The sequence below is a fragment of the Sorex araneus genome, chromosome 2, assembly GCF_027595985.1.
Source record: "Sorex araneus isolate mSorAra2 chromosome 2, mSorAra2.pri, whole genome shotgun sequence".
Taxonomy (NCBI): Eukaryota; Metazoa; Chordata; class Mammalia; order Eulipotyphla; family Soricidae; genus Sorex; species Sorex araneus.
Genome location: NC_073303.1, coordinates 22,853,982 through 22,872,305, shown reverse-complemented (window position 1 = coordinate 22,872,305; position 18,324 = coordinate 22,853,982). Strand labels below are relative to the sequence as shown.

At 42.9% G+C, this 18,324-nt stretch overlaps 1 protein-coding gene across 9 annotated transcripts in view; it reads left to right on the top strand.

Annotated features, from left to right (window-relative positions):
* PHACTR1 (phosphatase and actin regulator 1) overlaps positions 1-18,324 on the top strand; it is a 558,044-nt gene that overhangs the window by 334,315 nt on the left and 205,405 nt on the right. For all 9 annotated transcript variants that reach the window (XM_055125116.1, XM_055125112.1, XM_004619967.2 and 6 more), the window contains one exon: positions 16,549-16,713. In XM_055125116.1, the coding sequence (XP_054981091.1) occupies positions 16,549-16,713 (165 nt within the window). The remainder of the gene's footprint in view (positions 1-16,548; positions 16,714-18,324) is intronic.

Below are 18,324 nucleotides of genomic sequence, written 5' to 3'. Positions count from 1 at the left end.
GAGGACTCAAAAGTGCTATAATGGCATCACCAAGATCCTAAAGACCAAGTACCACCTCATTCACTTCCATCACAACTAGAAGGTGGCCCTTGTCCTCTTAATGACTCCAAAGTTCTTCCCAAATCCTCTGCTTTAGAACAATGATGAAAAGAAAGGCTGAAATAGTCCCTCCCATCCCCTTAAGCAGACAAAATTCCAGTTTATGGTTCAGTGGCCAAAGCTTGACAATGCAGCAACGTCTAGAGTAGGAAACAATCTTCCATCTGGGCAAGAAATCAGGAAGCTTTCATTAAAGAGGAAGGGAAGAATGGCTGTTGGCAAGGAATCAACCATCTCTGCCACTATCAATTTTCTCTTGTGTAAAATAGTGCTTCAAATATTCACTTACCTCTCGTTGGTTTGTTGTGGGAATCAAATTATGGAATAAACAGGCAAGTCCTTGATAAGTGATATAGCTATAGAAATCGTCACAGTGAGAATTACCATTAGTTCGTCTTGCAGAGTAGGTATTTCTATTTTGAAAGATAACACTCTGGAAAAAAATTTAAAATGTCCACTGATTTGCAGATTCCAATCAGGAAATGTGCATGAAAGAGAGAGAATATTTTCCTACAAATCTTGAGTTTCAGTCACAACGCCTTCCTTTGCTTTCAGAATCAATTTTGGCATATCCAAGTTGGTATTTGATTAACTGTAGTCAAACATCCTATCAATAGTGTCTTGTGTCTGCTGAATCCAGGCCCTGTTCAAACCAAACAAAAAAAATGCTTAGATCACGTGGGAGATTGATCTGTAGGGCAGTAATTTTTTGTCCATAATCCACCAGGTTCTCACCATTCTGACTCTCTTGTGACATAGCAAGATTCCAAACCAAGATCTGCCATGGTGACTTCTCTGAAGGAGATGCTTTGTCATTTGGAAACTTTTCACTGCAGCCATTAAGAAATTGAATGCAAAGATAGCTGGGCACTTGAGAAATGTGACTGCTTGTCTTGTCCCTGATAAAATAAATTGAGGGTAGCCAGGGAGTGTCCATGTATATTGCTGTTCTTCTAAATTTTAAGTTTGGCTCCAGAAGCATTTGATGATTTTTTTTATTATTAAATGACCTTTAAAGATTGTTTTCTCTCACAGAGTGAAGAGATGTCCTATTCTTTTTCTTTATATATGTGCTTTATATTTTGTAGCAATTACAGAGTTCTCTGAAAATGGAATATGTGTTTTGTGTGTGTGGGGGACTTTTCATTTTAAGATTTTTTGAAAGTGAGAACTTCTTTTCTTTCTCAAGTCCCTTCTCCCCTCACTTGAGTTAAAAACAAATAGATGTGCAACAAATGTTTGCTGGGTGAAGCATATCTCTCCTATATTCAGGGGCCTTGGTGTGTCCCGGAAGCGATGGCACAGATAGTTTTGGTTTTGCTTTTGTGCCACACCTGGTAATGCCCAGAGCTTACTCCCAAGCTCTGTATTCAGGAATTGCTCCTGGTGGTGCTTGGAGGGCCATGTGAGATGCCTGAATTAAATACAAGTTGGCCAAGAGCCTTTCCCCCTGTGCTCTCTCCAGCCCCTGGTGGAACAGATTTGAGCAGAGACCTGAACTCAGCCTATTCCTGTGACATTCCCTTTCCACTTTCCTTGGCCTAATGCCTTCTCATTTAATGCCTGGAAAATTTGGAAAGAGAAAAGAGCCTAGAACAATGAAAGATAATTTACATTAAGCTCCATTATGTCACCTCAAAGAAAAACTCAAATGATGCTTTATAATTATGATATGTTATTGCAGGTAAAATGAGGGAATAGGATGATAGAGCAAAAGCCAACATTCAAAATAGTTATTCAAATTCAGCGACTTGGGCCATTTTCCCAATTGACCCTGGCAAGTTAGCTTTCCTGATTCTCTGATAATCATCAACTGAACTTCTCATGCCAAGCTGAGACCCAGTATCCTCCCCTTCTTAACCTTCAGATGGGTTTCTGGTACAATCCAGAACAAATTCAGAGAGCAAAAGACAAAAATTAACCAACGCCCTAGATTTGTAGTCAGACAATATTTATTGAGCACACACTTAAGTGCTAGTTATTAGCTAGCGTTTTTATGTATTTATAGGATGACTACAGTCAAAGAGTCAGATGTTCTTATTTCCATTTTCTAAAAAAAAATAGAAAACGCAATTCTGGGGCCAGAGATAGCTCAAGGATTGGAGCACATGTTTTGCATGTGAGAACCTCAGGTTTGATCCCTGGCACCAAATGATCCCCCTTAAACACCACCAGGTGTGGCTCAAAAACCAAAAGCAAAAAGGGAATGTAGTTCCCGAGAGGCTCACTTATACTCACAGTACCATTGCTAAGTGCTGATTGGAACTTAAATCTAGTGTTGAGGGCTGGAGAGATAGTACAGGAGCTAAGGTGCTTGTCTTCATGTGGCTGAAGATATCACATGGTCTGAGTACCACCAGTTGTGTCAGGTTCCCATGCCCCCCCACACACACATGTCCCCAAAACACCCCTTGATATTGAGAGTTCATATTCAGTCAGTAGAAAAAATAGCAAATAGTTTTTAGATGAACAACAATCAGCAAAACTTCAGAACTTATTATGGTGAAAAATTAACCGACAGCTTTCCCTGCTAAAACCTCTTCGGAAATTGAATATCTTTTGTCTACAGGAATAATGTGTTCCCCCAAGAAATGAATCATTGACAAGACAAAAAGAATAAAATAGTTACCAATGGGGGGAAGGGGAAAGAGTAATGCAACTTAATATCTGTGTTCTGAACTAAGGAAAATGAAGAATCCATCAGGAAACTCCAAAAAGATCTAAAAACAGAGTCCTTCCCTTTGAATCATTATGGTCAAAGCAGCCCTGTCCCTACAGAGCTGGTGACAGTCATTGTAAACATGGACAAGGGAAAGAAGATATGGATGTTTTAGTAGGGACCAACACTACTGCTCAAATATTTATTCCAAGAGTCTTATTTAGATTTCCCTCAATCACTACACACATGAAAACCAGCACCGAGAAATTGGTCTCAGAACTAATAGGTAAATGACAAAACTATATAAAGCCATTAGAGGAAGCAAATGATCCATCTGAGCTTCAAAGGAGTTTTGAGTCAGACTTAAGAAATGATATGCATTTTTTGGAATGTCAGTTCTCCTGAGGCTTCATTGTACTCTTCATTCAGTAGATAACTGGATGTCCCTTAGGAGATTTTGGAATGAGCTTGTGGCCAGGGGAGAGAACATGGCAAAGAATGTACTGATCTTGACAGTTGTAATGGGAAGATTTGAGTCAGTGAGGAAAGGTGTGAGTCAGAGCTGTACAGCCGGGTCTTTGTGCTTGCACCTTCTTATATTTTAGGTGTGAGTGGGTAAGACCCACTCTATCTAAGAAATCCTCTATTCCCAGCAGACCTGGGAGTGGGGGCAAGTCATTAGGTCCCACAGGTTCTATAGGTTCCCTTTCTAGCCATCATAAGAGGTGACAGAATTTTATTTTTCACTTGGTTATTTTGCATAGAACACTGGTCAATTCGGACACTGAAGTGGTGTCTATAAGGAAACAGAACTCAATAATATTTATGATTAATTTTGGGAAACAGCAAAGCCAAGAAAATTCAGAAAACTTAATGCAGACCTTCTTATTGCCTTCAAGGACTAAATTGTGATACGGGGTGTTTTTTTTTTTCAGACAAAAAAAAAATGTATGTTGGGGGCTAGAGCGATAGCACAGCAGGCAGGGCATTTGCCTTGCATGAGACTGACCTGGGTTCGATTCCCAGCATCCCATATGGTCCCCTGAGCACCGCCAGGAGTAATTCCTGAGTGCAGAGCCAGGAGTAACCCCTACGCATCGCCAGGTGTGACCCAAAAAGAAAAAAAATTGTATGTTAATCATAATTGGAGAGCAATCAGATTTGACTCCCTACCACCTGAGAACTTGCTGGACTTCTCATGAGTTCTTAGGTCTAAAAGTAGTTGGAAACAAATAGCCCTGCCTAGATGTCAGACCTCATAAAGGGATTCCCAGTGAGTAAGGACTTCTAGGTGTGGGGGGGCTATCAAAGTTTGCTATGGCTTTCTATACAAGAGCTCATCCTCTTTAGTCAAGCTATGAGGTAGCTGGGTGGAAAGGAGGAGAGTCCCCTTTGTGTACATTTGTCCTATGGTGGCTTTCGTACTATAGACAGGTGGAGTGTTTGTGACAGAGCTGTATGGCCCAGAGAGCTGGTGTTTATATTGTGGCTTTATAGAAAGAGATGACTGACCCCTGCAGGAATAGCCTGGGTTTGTTCGGGTTTGATTTGAGTCTGTGAAAGGCATTATTTATTCTCTGTAAGAAGAATGTTAGACCCTAGGGTCTAAGGTTTTTGTGATGAACAGAGAACCTAAATTATGTGAAAATTGTTGCTTGGAGTAACACAAGACTTGGGAGTTCATTTACAACTTACATGAACAGTTCCTTTCTGGACACAAATATATTCTATGGATTAAAGAATAGGATGTTTTCTTAAGTTTCTTTAGTCATTACATGCCTTAGTGGTTGAAGGCTAGAATCCTGGGAGGGAATTTATATGAAATATATCAAAAGCAACTTTGTTGATAACATCTGTTCTTACAATAAATAGAACAACACAAACCTGCATTAATTTGAATTTAAATTAGACCTTTTTCCCACCTATCTTGTCTGTTGGTGATGCTCTTTGCTCATTGATTGCCTATGGTCTATAAATATAAATTCTCTCAGCACTATGCTTAGAAACTGCGAAGTGTTTGACATAATAGAATTGTTTCCTCTCAAAATATGAATTTCCATTGTGACCTAGAGATTATTTTAATATTAATCAAGCCTGAGAGGGTTGTAGTTTTGTTTTTTTTTTTTGCTTTTTGGGTCACACCCGGCAATGCACAGGGGTCACTCCTGACTCTGCACTCAGGAATTACTCCTGGCGGTGCTCGGGGGACCCTATGGGATGCTGGGAATCGAACCCGGGTTGGCCGTGTGCAAGGCAAACGCCCTACCTTCTGTACTATCGCTCCAGCCCCAAGCCTGAGAGGTTTTTAAATGTGTGGCTCTGGTTTGAATCAGGCTTCAACAGAGCCTCTTCTACAATGTCTAATCTGGCCGTTTGGTTGCGGGCAAGCCTGGCAGGTGCCCCTGAGAATCCGGAGTGGCGTCTTGCAGCCTAGCCAAGCACATTTGCACTCCCTGAGTGAGTTTGTGGTGGGGATGGTGGGGCGGGGGCGAGAATGCCATGCTCAGGTGGCCAGCAGTGGGAACCATGCCCCTGCCATGCCTGGGTGAGATCCTCCCTCTCTGCGCTGCCTGGACCGGAAGTGGAGGAGGTGACGCTCCCGAGGAAATTCAGGAAGCTCCCGGGACGGACTGGGAGGCTAGACAGCAACAAGCAACAACTGGACTGTAGGTTCTGGGCCTGCACCTGCATGACACCTCCTGGTTTCAGAGCTGACACTGTTTCCACCAGACGTGGAGAACAGCATTTTCTGACCCTATTCCAGGTCACCTGAAAGGGCACCCTCCGACTTTGTACTTGTGGCTAGTGGCATAGGTGTGTGATGAAGAATGTTCTGCAGGCTCCTCTTGCCCTAGTGACCAAGTGTGGGTTCCTTCCAGGCCACCCCTATACAAGATTTTAGTTCATTCTAGGAGAGGGTAGATAGTCTCTTTCACTAGAACAGGATCTGGAGAGATTGAGCCTCCATTTTGTAGTCTTTTTGTTGTTGTTTGGCTTTTTTGGTCACACCCGGTGATGAACAGGGGTTACTCCTGGCTCATGCACTCAGGAATTACTCCTGGCGGTGCTCGGAGAATCATATGGGATGCTGGGAATCGAACCCAGGTCGACCGAGTGCAAGGTAAACACCCCACCCTCTGTGATATCGCTCCAGCCCCTTGTAACCTTTTTAAAATAAACAAATTTCCCCCCTTATTCCTGGGGCCCACAGATTACTTTAGAGCAGAGCTTTTTAAAACTTTTACTATTTGTGACCCCTTTTCCAAATATACCATACAAGTGAGAGTTTCCAGAAACTCCTTGGATTTGTGTCACAGTTGATCTTGAATTTATCTTTGGTTGTTGCATGTGAAAAACCATTTTGTTATTGCCACTTTGGGGGCAACCCCTTCATTCAGTTGTGACACCCCCACAGAAGCTAGTTTTTAGAACATCACTGTCACTGTCACTGTCATCCCATTGCTCATCGATTTGTTCTAGCGAGAACCAGTAACGTCTCTCATTGAGAGACTTATTGGTACTGTCTTTGGCATATCCAATATGCACGGGTAGCTTGCCAGGCTCTCCGAGAGGGGCGAGGGAATCGAACATGGGTCGGCCACATGAAAGGCGAACGCCCAAGATTTGAAGAGTCAGACTGTCATGGGCAGGAAAGCGTTCTTTCAATAGAAAGTGGTTTTGTTTCTTTTCTGAGAACCCCATCTTCCTATTCATGAGCTCTTCCTCAGTTTCCCCAAGTGTTATATGACCAAAACAGTAACCTCTCGCATGAGAATGATGTCAGGGTTTTATGAGTTTGAAGTGTTTTAGGTCAGTGACTGGCACAAGGCAACTAAAATGATGGTGCCTTTTGTTACTATTTTTATTATCCCATCATCTTCATCACCATCAAAGATTGGTGATATGCTAGGGTCTCCCACTTGTGTCAAACCCTTTTTACAATTTTCCAGGCTATGTAGATGATATTGGTCATGCAGCTTCTCTCTGCCATGTGGCCAACAGTTCCAACATCATAGTGCCATGTCCTATAAAAATCAGCGCACCATGCACACATCCCAAAGAACAAAAACAACCGCTGTTGGAGAGGATGTGTGGAGAAAGGGACCCTTCTACACCGCTGGTAGGAATGCCAACTGGTTCGGCCCTTTTGGAAAACAATATGGATGCTGCTCAAAAAATTAGAAATTGAGCTTCCATTTGACCGAGAAATACCACTTCTGGGAATATATCCCAGAGAAGCAAAAAAGTAGTCGAAATGACATGTGCACTTATACATTCATCACAGCACTGTTTACAGTAGCCAGAATCTGGGAAAAAAAAACGGAGTGCCCGAGAACAGATGACTGGTTAAAGAAACTTTGGTACATCTACACAATGGAATACTATGCAGCTGTTAGAAAAGATGAAGTCATGAACTTTGCATATAAGTGGGTCAACATGGAAAGTATCATGCTAAGTGAAATGAATCAGGAAGAGAGAGACAGACATAGAAAGATTGCACTCATCTGTGGAATATAAAATAACAAAATAGGAGACTAACACTCAAGAATAGTAGAAATAAGTACCAGGAGGTTGACTCCATGGCTTGGAAGCTGGTCTCACATGCTGGGGGAAAAGGCCGTTCAGATAGAGAAGGGAACACCAAGTAAAATGTGGTTAGAGGACCCGCTTGGGAAGGGAGATGCGTGCTGAAAGTAGACTATAGATTGAACAGGATGGCCGCTCAATACCCCTATTGCGAACTACAACACCCAAAAGGAGAGAGAGAACAAAAGGGAATGCCCTGCCACAGAGACAGGGTGGGGCAGGGAGGGGCGATGGGATTGGGAGGTGAGGTGGGAGGGATACTGGGTTCATTGGTGGTGGAGAATGGACACTGGTGGAGGAATGGGTGCTCGAACATTGTATGAGGGAAACACAAGCACTAACATGTGTAAATCTGTAAATGTACCCTCATGGGGATTCACTAATTTAAAAATAAATAATTAAAAAAAATCTGCACACCATAGGGGCACAGGATTTTGGGGTCTTCTCGGGCTTCTCTTGTGCATAAAATACTGCTTTAAGAGCAGATTCACAGAAACACAGATGAGACAGATCCGCTTTGGTTCCGGGAAATCAGTGGAAGCCCCTCCCCTGCTGCATGTGTAGCTTTGGAAGGTGCCATGGAGGGGAGGTCTTGGCTGTTCTAGTAAGAGCAGAGGCAGCAGCAAACCCATGGCAGCATCTTTTAGGTCATGGTCCCGGCAGTAGATAGGACAGCTTCTTGCTAGGAAGAAATATCTAAAACCAGAAAGAAGGAAGCAAGTTGGTCATGTGCTTAAGCAAAGATGCTGAGAAGGCTAGAATCATGTGTATGCAATCCAGACTCTATTCTCCCAGCATCTCCCAGCCCACCAAATCATATCCACTGACTCCCTTGTTATTACCCCTGCTGAAGTTGAGAAGCTGTTTCTGCCTCTCTAGAGAGATAGTGGTACAGAATTGATATATTCCCTGGTGGTTCCCAGGGAAAGAAGATACGCCCCCTCCACACACACACGATCTAGATGAAGATGGTCGTGCGTTGTGTATAGCTGAATTCTCATTTACATTATGCCAGGCCAGCAATGTTTATTCATAGTTCTAACACACAGTGGGGACTCAATCCTTGATGGGCAGTAAGGAATGTAGGAGGAGAGTGTATGGCACAGAAGGTGGAAGATTGGATAAGGGTGGTAAAGGTCAAAGCAAGGATAGCAGGATGGGGAGTGAGGACCTCAGGTCCGCCGAGCTGGACGGTGTTGATGGCAATGCACTATGTTTCCGCTCTTGGCACTCAGCCCTCTCACTGCTCTGTGAATAACATGGCACTGTGGGTTCATTTCCCAGCGGGTCCCTCTAGGCTTGTGGGTGTTCTCTCAGGGAGGCAACCTCTCAGGGGACAGAGCTATCGCTTGTCTGTGTCCTTTATTCTCTCAGGAAGGACAGGGAGCAATGTGCTTTGGGCTTCTCTTGCAGTTAGAGTAAGTTTTCAGTCTTGGGGACTTTCAGGTCCGTAATATGGTAGAAGTGCATTCCCAGTCCTCCCCCTGTCACTCATACCCCATCTTCATCACATGACTCAACTTGTGGAATGAAGCTCCTGACTTTCAAAGTAAAAATGAGCTGCTCCTTTATTTGTTCATTTATTCACATGGCCATGCTCAGGACTTACTTTTGGCTCTGCATTCAGGGATCACTCCTGGTGGGTCTTGGAAGAACCTCTGGGTTGCTGAGGATCAAACCTGGGTCAGCCATGTGCAATGCAATTACCCTGCCCATTGTACCATCTCTCTGGCCTCTATTTATTCATTTTAAACATATTCATCCTTAATTGGCAGAAACACTTTGAAGAGATTTGGCATCTGTAAGAGTGTGATCTATATATAGAATGACTTTCTTATAGAATGTCTTTCTTATAGAATGACAACTGCCCTCTTGCCCTAACCATTTGCACCAGAATTTTAGGTCCCTGTCATGATGTCTCTGTGTATTTTCAATGGGGGTGAGGGAGGGGAGGAACCACATAACTTTTTTTGAAAAACACTAAACATCGGATGTTCCAAACACTTGGATCCCGTCTTTTCCGACTTCTCAGGGGTACACTGTACCATGAGCAATAGATTCCCAGCGGTGTTCCTGAAATCTGAGCACCCAGAGAAATGTAATGGTTAGGACAAAGTTCCCCTGACTTTCAGCCCCACTGTCTGAAGAATTGCACTGGGGACACGCAGCTACTCCAGGGAGGGCTTCAGGCAGACAGAGCTGACTTGGGTACTTGGTAATTCACATCCTGCATCAATCAGACATTTCTTTTTCTGCTTTTCATAACACTCCCTTCCCTGCAGGTCAAGGTAAGATGAAGAGCCACATTCTCCATCTCCTTGGCAAGGAGTTCCTTGCATGGTGGTGATGGAAAGACCCTGAGATCAGGTGGTGTAGACCTCCGTGCTCCCTCTGAACTCGGTCAGCCCACTTTCCCACTTTGAGCTGAATCTGAGTAAGCTTTGACACTATTTAGTGGCCCCTTGGCACCTCCACGGACATGCCCCTCCATCCCAGGTGATGGGGTTAGCAAATTCATCGCCAAGATTTACGAATCCTTCAGCACAATTTACAGATTCATCACCAAGAAGGTTTCCTGGGGTGTGCCTTTCCTCCCTAATTGTCCCTTCTTCTCTCTCAGGGCCTCTCATGCCTAGGGGTGGGTGGAGACTGCTTGGCTCTGAGCCCTTTTTTGCCTCTCTTCCTCTTCAAACTATCTCCCAATTGATTGTCTTCCTCACTCATTAGCCTTCGAGTTTTCCTGTCTGGTGGCAAAGGAGTCCTGGGAGACGGAGCCCCATTCATCAAATGAAGTGGGGGAAAGTCATGCGGGTGATTGCAATACAAATCAATTAAACTTAAAGTGATCCAGCCTGCTCACTAATCAACTCAACGGAAGGGCTAAGCCTTCTGCATTTAATAATACACTTATTAAGGATTCATTTAACCACAGAGCTATAATTACGCCTTTCTCATGCTTTGTCAGCTCCTTGCCACTCTAGGTTTTACCACAGGCATTCATAATTTCTTATAATTATTTTAATATGATAATTGGAGAATAATTTTTATTCATTTAGAAAAGAGGTGATTAGGAAGCATCTATTTGGTCCTCGCGGTACATTTTCCTTAAGACAAACAGTGATACTGATTTCCATACTTCTCAAGATGTGTGAACGAACAGAATAAAGTGCCCTATGGTCACTTACTTCTTTCAGGCACTCCTGTTTGAGAGCAGATACCCTCACTTCCTAATAGCTCACACCTTGATTATTGAGGTTCAGTATACTTTCTCTCCCTTTCATCTTCAGCGGGAGATGTTTTAGGTTGATTGAACTTAGGGTAGCTGTGACTTGAATGCTTTATGAATCTTACCTTGTATGTTATCAATGGTTTGAAGATCTGAAGAAAAGAGAGAAACTCTCCTGGGTTCGTACAGATACCCAAGAAAGCATGCCATTTACATGTCATTTCAGGGGTAGCTAGCCCTATTGCACCCCTTCTTGGGTGGTCTGGATTCGGGATGGGGGGTGGTACTTCAGCTATAATGTGTGTTTAAAAAGGAACTGGAACACAGTTCTAGACAGTTCACACAGGCCAAGTATCCGGGGATTAGAATTTCTTCTTATTCTTGTTGAAAGCGATGGAAAGTTTCAGAGAAACAATCTTTGAGAAGAGTGATCTAGGAACAGAAATCATATACATTTGATGACAGCATATTGGGGACAGGAAGGGAGGCTTGGAAACTTCAAAAATCTGAAAAAACGACAATGTGATTTAAAATAAAGGAATAATGGGAGAAAGGAGGCTGAATTTGAAAAAATAAAAAGAGATCCTTGCAGGAATTTCATCATTAGGTTTTTGAATCTGCTTCCACTCTGGAATCTAAACGTCCATGGTAATGGTGACTGTTGATATGGCTCCTGCCAGGACTGAACACAAAAGAGTCCACTGCTGATGTCACAGAGGAAACCCCTGGTCATGCTTCTCCTGAGGCCATTCTCTAGCTCCATGGGCTTCTTCCTTGCTCCTCCCAGGAGCTGGCTTCCATTTACTCTGCAACCCAATCTCATTTCAACCCCCATTCATCTTTCTCGTCCCCTCTCCAGCCTCCAACCATTCTTTACCCCCACGACTGCTGGATTCCACTCCTGAGTACTTGCCTTGAATAGACCCACTGGGAACCAGAGAACTCAGTTTTCTTTTCTTTTCTTTTCTTTTCTCTTCTTTTCTTTTCTTTTCTTTTCTTTTCTTTCCTTTTCTTTTCTTCCTTCCTTCCTTCCTTCCTTCCTTCCTTCCTTCCTTCCTTCCTTTCTTTCTTTCTTTCTTTCTTTTTTTTTTTTTGCTTCTTTGGTTTGTTTTGGGTGCCGGAGAGCAAATCCAGATTGGTCACTTGCAAGGCAAGTGTCCTACACAACGTCCTATCTCTCTGGCCGGTTCAATATTTTTAAACTTGGGGCCTGAGAGAGAGTCCAACACGCGGACTGAGTGCTTTTCAGGCAGGAGGCCTAGGTTCAGTCTCTGGCAACACATGGTCCTTTGAGCACTGCCAGCTGAAACTCCCAAGAACTGAGCCTCGGAGCACTGCTGGTTGTGGTGCCAAAACAGGAATGAAAAAGACTAAAGAACTTTCTTAAAGTCAGAGTAATGTCCTTCTTGGCCCAGTGCTTATCCATGTACTTCAATTCCGCTTGTTCTCCTCCCAGAGCTTGCTGTCACTTGTTTCTTAACCTCGCTCCAGAATCCTCTGCCTCTCACTCTCTGGGGACCTGCATCCCAGCTGCTTGTCTACATAGTTCACCATTACTTTGGTTTTTTTTAAATTGAATCACCGTGAGACAGTTACAAGCTTTCATGTTTAGGTTACAATCTCACAATGATCAAACACCCATCCCTCCACCAGTGCACATTCCCCACCACCAATATCCTTGGTATACTCACCCCCTTTTCCCACCTTCTCCCTGCCTCCATGGAAGACAGTATTCCCCATACTCTCTCTCTACTTTTGGGCATTATGGCTTGCAACATAGACACTGAGAGGTCATCATATTTGGTCCATTGTCTACTTTCAGCACACAACTCCCATCCCGACTGATTCCTCCAGTCATCATTTTCTTAGTGATCCCTTCTCTATTCCATGTGCCTTCTCCCCTCTGCTCATGAAGCAGGCTTCCAGCTATGGGGCACTCCTCCTGGCCCTTGTATCTACTGTCCTTGGGTGTCAGCTTCATGTGATGTTATTCTATACTCCACAAATGAGTACAGTCTTTCTATGTCTGTCTCTAGTTCACCATGACCCTTGTTGGATAGTAACCCTAAGTGTTTTTAGGCTTCATCAGTGAATTGCCCCTTTTCCTTCTCCCAGAGAAGCTTATCGTGCTCTTGCTAGCGCCCTTAATTTAGTTAAAGTTTATCTTTAACCTTTCCTTTGTGTTTTATCTCTCATCGTCACAATTCCCCAAGTCAGTCTTGATTACTTATAAGCCAAAACTTTCTGGTAATTCTGTGCTTTGTATTTGAAGTGCTGTTGTTTGTTTGTTTATTTATTTATTTATTTATTTGGTTTTTGGGTCATACCCGGCAATGCACAGAGGTTATTCCTGGCTCATGCACTCAGGAATTACTTCTGGTGGTACTCGGGGATGCTGGGAATTGAACCCATATCAGCCATGTACAAGGCAAATGCCCTACCCACTGCACTATTGCTCTAGCCCCTGAAGTGCTGTGTATTGATACCTGCTTTTCTACTTCCCCTATTGGCTTTTTATATTTTACTAGAGAGCAATGTTCTCTGGTTAAACACAGAAAGAACATTAATGCTATGCTCTTAATATTTGGGAGTTGATTGACTCTGAAATATATCTACTCCTGGGCATAATTACTTATTTATAATAGCTTAATTGAGGTTTCAGTTGCTGTAGTTCCTAATACCCCAAAAGGGAGGCCCTGCCTTGGTACTGGGATAGACCTGGGGCGAGTGGCAAATCTACCCCGTCATTGAGATAGGACAGTCTAGAAAGCATAAATGCATGATGCAAGCTGTTATGCCATAAGAGACAGAACCCCCATGGGGAAGGACAAACGGAACAGACCTGAGGACTTAGTCTGAGATTTATGGTAAAAGCCTTGCCTACTCTCAGAGTCCAGAGAGCTAAGTGCTAAAAGCCTTGCTTGCTCTCAGAGCCCAGAGAACTAAGTGTTGGGATCTTTGTCTCTTACTGTGTTTATCCAAACAGCTACAAGTATTGATGACTTATGCAACTAGAGTGAAAGGTAAAAGCAGTGCAGGTATCCCTAGGAGACAGAGTGTCTCCTGGTATTAATCTCCCCAAAAAGAGAATTTCCTAAGATTTTTCTATGTAAATGATCTATGTGAATTTCCAGATGTTTTACCTATGTAAATGATCAATCACACCTATGTTCTTACCTCACCCCCCCTCAGATTTTCTATAAGTATGCTAGCAGCTCTGCATTAAACGGGCCATTTTTCACCATCAGGCTGTGGTCCCTATCTCTCTGTCTGTCTGTCTGTCTGTCTGCTGGGGAGGCCTGGGAAGAACAGAGGCGGCTCTGGGCCACTGCATGCATCTTCGCAGTAGCCCTGCAACCGTACAATATATTGTTGCCTCACAACTTTCAGAGTAAAACCACATTATCTCACTCCCAAGTCATCAGTGAGCTGCCGTTCAGTTTGCTTCTTCATAAGGTCTTTAAACTCCATCAGACCCTCACAGAAAAAAGGCAAAAAGTGTGCTCATATTGATTTCATTGACTTCCTTCACGTTTTCTAGAAAGTTGCCAAGACTATTGACTGATTGTGTCACTTTCCAAGTCCCAATCTGTGTCTCTGCTGTCACTACCCTGCTTGGGCCCTGCTCTCGCACCCTCCCCTCCGAGCCCTGGCGCTGAGCTCCTTGTTCCTCTTCCTGCTGATGCCGCAGCTCAGGTCCTATTCCTCCAAATATTATTCCTAGGAGACTAATGCACATTGTCTCAATCGGGCCCATGGGGACCAGAACCTGCCCTCTGCCGAGGCAACAAAATCTCCTTTAGCAGGTTGTCTTTGTTCTTTTCTTTCCAGAGCAATACTTTATAGCTTATGATTTTTTGGTAGGGGGTGGGGAGGCACTTCCAGAAATTCTCAGGGCTTATCCTGGCTCTGCACTCAGGAATCACTCCTGGCAATAACTGGGAGACCATATAAGATTCCAGGGATTGAACTCAGGTCGGTCACGGGCAAGGCAATTGCCCCACCCACTCTAATATTGATTCAAGCCCAGATTACTTATTTTTCATATGTGTTCATCTGTTCTCCACCCTGCCTCCATTCTAGGGATGGGTATCTTTATCTGCTTCATCCTGTGCATATAAGACAAAACCTAGAGGTCTAATAAAATCTTTCAAAAACTTTCTCAGTTTGGCTCCATACTCCTCTGGCCTCTCTCTGTGCCCGCCTCTGCCATCTCAGGCAGCCTCACCCACATGCACCATTCAGGAGGTTCTTGTGACTTCTAGAACACCTCACTTTTAGCCTTGTCATCCTTCGGGAGTTCTCCTTCCAATGATGTACTTTTCCTGCTTTTCCATGGGGGAGAACACTTCCTTCGGTTTTTTAAAAACTTAGCCAAAATTGACAGCCCTCAGGGTCTTGCAGTGAGCTGTTCTCATCTTTGTCACCATTGAACATTTCCTAATCATCCCTGTTGTGGCTCAGAGCTGCACACAAAACCTTCTACCTATGTCTCTTCCAAATTCTGTACTTAACCATGTTAAGAACAGAAGAGTTGACGGTGTCTGGTACATAATTAAGTGGTCACTTACTATGATTGATAAGAGGAGCCACCAGTGCACTGAACTATGTAGTCAGGGGTCTAAGTGTGGCCACAATACTATGTGTCTAAACTTTCCCTCCAAACTTCAACCTCACTCTGACTCAGTATTTCCCAGCTTCCATCCCACTAACCTTAATCTGAGCAGGAGAAATTTTCTGCCTTCTTTCATCTGGACACCTATGCAATCAGTAAGTCACATGGCTTTGCTTCCCGCCTATCTAAATCCATCTGTTTACTTGCTTTCTTGCTGTCAAGAATCTCTGTCATGTTGCCACGATCTGTCACCGTTAGCACACTTCCTAGCACCTGTTGGAGCTTCTGTCTGTGTTTGTGGAATGACTGGATCTCCTGAGTGATGGTCATTTTGCACAACAGCAGGTAGATGCCCCTGCTACAAGGTTGAGCAAAAGTTCAGGAGTTATTTCTGAAGGACTGTCCCAATCGTGTGTTTTGAGATCAATCACTGCTCTAGATAAAGTTAATTTTCTGGAAAGGCAAATCCTTATCACTCCTTGGTATTTGTCAATGAGGTTCTTTTCTCTGGTTACTCTTGTCTTAAAACGTTAAGTCAGATTATACTTAAGCCACTGGAGTATGTAAATATAGTGAAAATTTTTTATTCCATGTTATAAAACAAAGTCAGAGTGGTTCTGGAATTTGAAGAGGGGTCCACGAGGCATTTTGAATTTGAATGATCCCTGAAATCACTAAGCTCTCAGTTCTAAAAAATATCTTTTTATTGTTGTTATTACTATTACAGCAAAGCACTAAGAACTTAGACCTAATGGAATGAAGGCAGTTGTAAAATCTAATGAAGTACAGGGGTGATTGTCACTTTTAGGTGGGGCCACTCAACACAGTCTAGTGTAGAGTTGGGTGGATAGAGTTGGGTGGGAGGACAGAGACTTGTGGGTGCTAGAGACATTGGCATTGCAAGAGACAGTTGATAAATGTTTTCTCTCTCCTCTCTTCTCAGCAGCTCGTGATACAGTGATCACATCTGCTAAGTCATAGTTGGGAAATTGCTGAACCAATCGTTACATAGTCATTTGAGTTCTCGGATGCCCTTTTCCTGCTGTGGGGGAGTCTGATGTGTCAGGAGGGTCCAGTTCCTCCTCCTCCACCTCCCCATCCTCCTTTCCAAATCTAAGCTAAGGTCAGACACATTTGCTCGGGGTGTTCACATCCCTCGGGTTTGGCTGATTGTCTCTAGCCTCTAGAACATGTTGGTATGACTCCCATTCCAAAAGGCAAATGGGACTTGAGTCATGTGGTTTCTGTTATCTGTAACCATGGAAAACGTTGGCCATCTGTGAGGCTCCCGTTTTAACATTCTTTTTCCCCTTGTCTCCTGTTCTCTCTCTCTATTTCCATATCTTTCTTGGGAAAAACAAGCTGAGGAAGTGGAGAGGCTGGCAGCGATGCGTTCCGACTCCCTCGTCCCAGGCACCCACACCCCACCCATCCGGAGGAGAAGTAAGTTTGCCAACCTAGGGAGAATTTTCAAGCCTTGGAAATGGAGGAAGAAGAAAAGTGAAAAGTTCAAACATACATCTGCAGGTAAGATGATTATTATTTTTACTTCATTTCTTATTGGCAGTGGTGAATTTTAGCTCTGTATATTCATTAGTAGAATTCAGTTTTCATAAGCTATTTATACCAGAGGTTAAAAAAAAAGCAAGCCTTAGGATTGCCTCTGCACTGAATAATTCTTTGGATCCCATGCATTTTTCTGGGTCTTGTTTTTTTTTTTTTTAGATTGAAGAACTATTACTTTTACTTGATCCACAAATATCTGAGCTAAGAAAGTCATCTTTTATATAATTGAGTGCTTCCATTTTAACATTGACAATCGATTTCTTCCTATTTATTCTGATTCTCACTTTTTCTGATAAAAGTCAATATACAGCAGAAAATAAATGCTCTGTGGCTGTTGGCAGATAATAGGTTGTTTCAGGAAGTAATTCTTGGATGTGGCAGGAAAGATATGAGAGAGTGGAAATGAAGGGTTATTATAATGACAGAGATCACTATACAATCAGTGCTCTGGATAACAGCAGAGGAATGTGGGGGAACTTAATGTAGTGGAAGTTGTCCTGGGTTAGTCTAAGTTTCTGCTGCATGGTTGTTATGTGACCTTGATTGATTTATTAAATTCTGTTGCTCATCTTCCTCATCTATAAAGTGGGGTTAATAATGCACCAGAGTGGCTGAGTATTTGCGGAGACTTTGTGTGGATATTTGTGTATTTTATATATGCGTAAAATATTTAACATATAAACTCATTACATATTACGCATAGATAAAATGTATAAAATCATTCTATCTGGATTTTTTAATATTATTCACTATAAAAGAAAAAATTCTATAGGGAAAGGGCCCTGAGTTTGGATTTTACCCCATGAGATTTGCAGTGAGATAGTGAAAAGATTTAGGTGGTTATTGTTGTTCTGTTTTGATGTTCTTGCTATGCGCCTGGGTCATTCCTCAGGCTGATCCAGTATTTTCATATACATCCTTTTGCATTTTCTAGAACCCCAACCTGCTTTCTCTCCTCCTCTATTTCTAGGTGCTTCCTGCCTTTTACTCCCCACCCCAAACTTCTCATGAAGTAGGAAATGATCTGCTTTTTATATGGACATTAGTCCAGACTGGATTGTTTTAATGCTAATTGCTAATTGGAAAATAAAAGAGAGTAGCTGATACAGAACTTTGCACAAAGTCTTGGAGTTGTTAATAGCTCTCCTGGTCTCACCCAATCCTTTGCAGTGGTCCTTCTGACTTTGTTGTGAATAATGACTTACAAAAACATGAAAATTTAAATACTCACCCATCTTAGCTTGCCTCCCTGAATAATGGTCTGGTAGAGGCACTTCTTCCTGGCTTACCACAACCTTCAAGGAGTCGGTTTTCCCAGGCCATAGGCCTTTAGCCCCAAAGCTTCTCATGGAAAGGCACCTAACTACTTATGCTGACTTCTCAAGAAATTGGGAACTTGACTTTTGATAGCTTCAAGTACAATATCTAGTTACTCAAAACTCACTGGACACCTAAAAATTCTTTTATTATTCCAATCATTAACTATTTTTATGATCTTCATGGCCAAATGATTACTTTGGTAGCTGAATGTGATATTTATATGTAATTTTTTTTTTTAAAGAAGATAGTTAG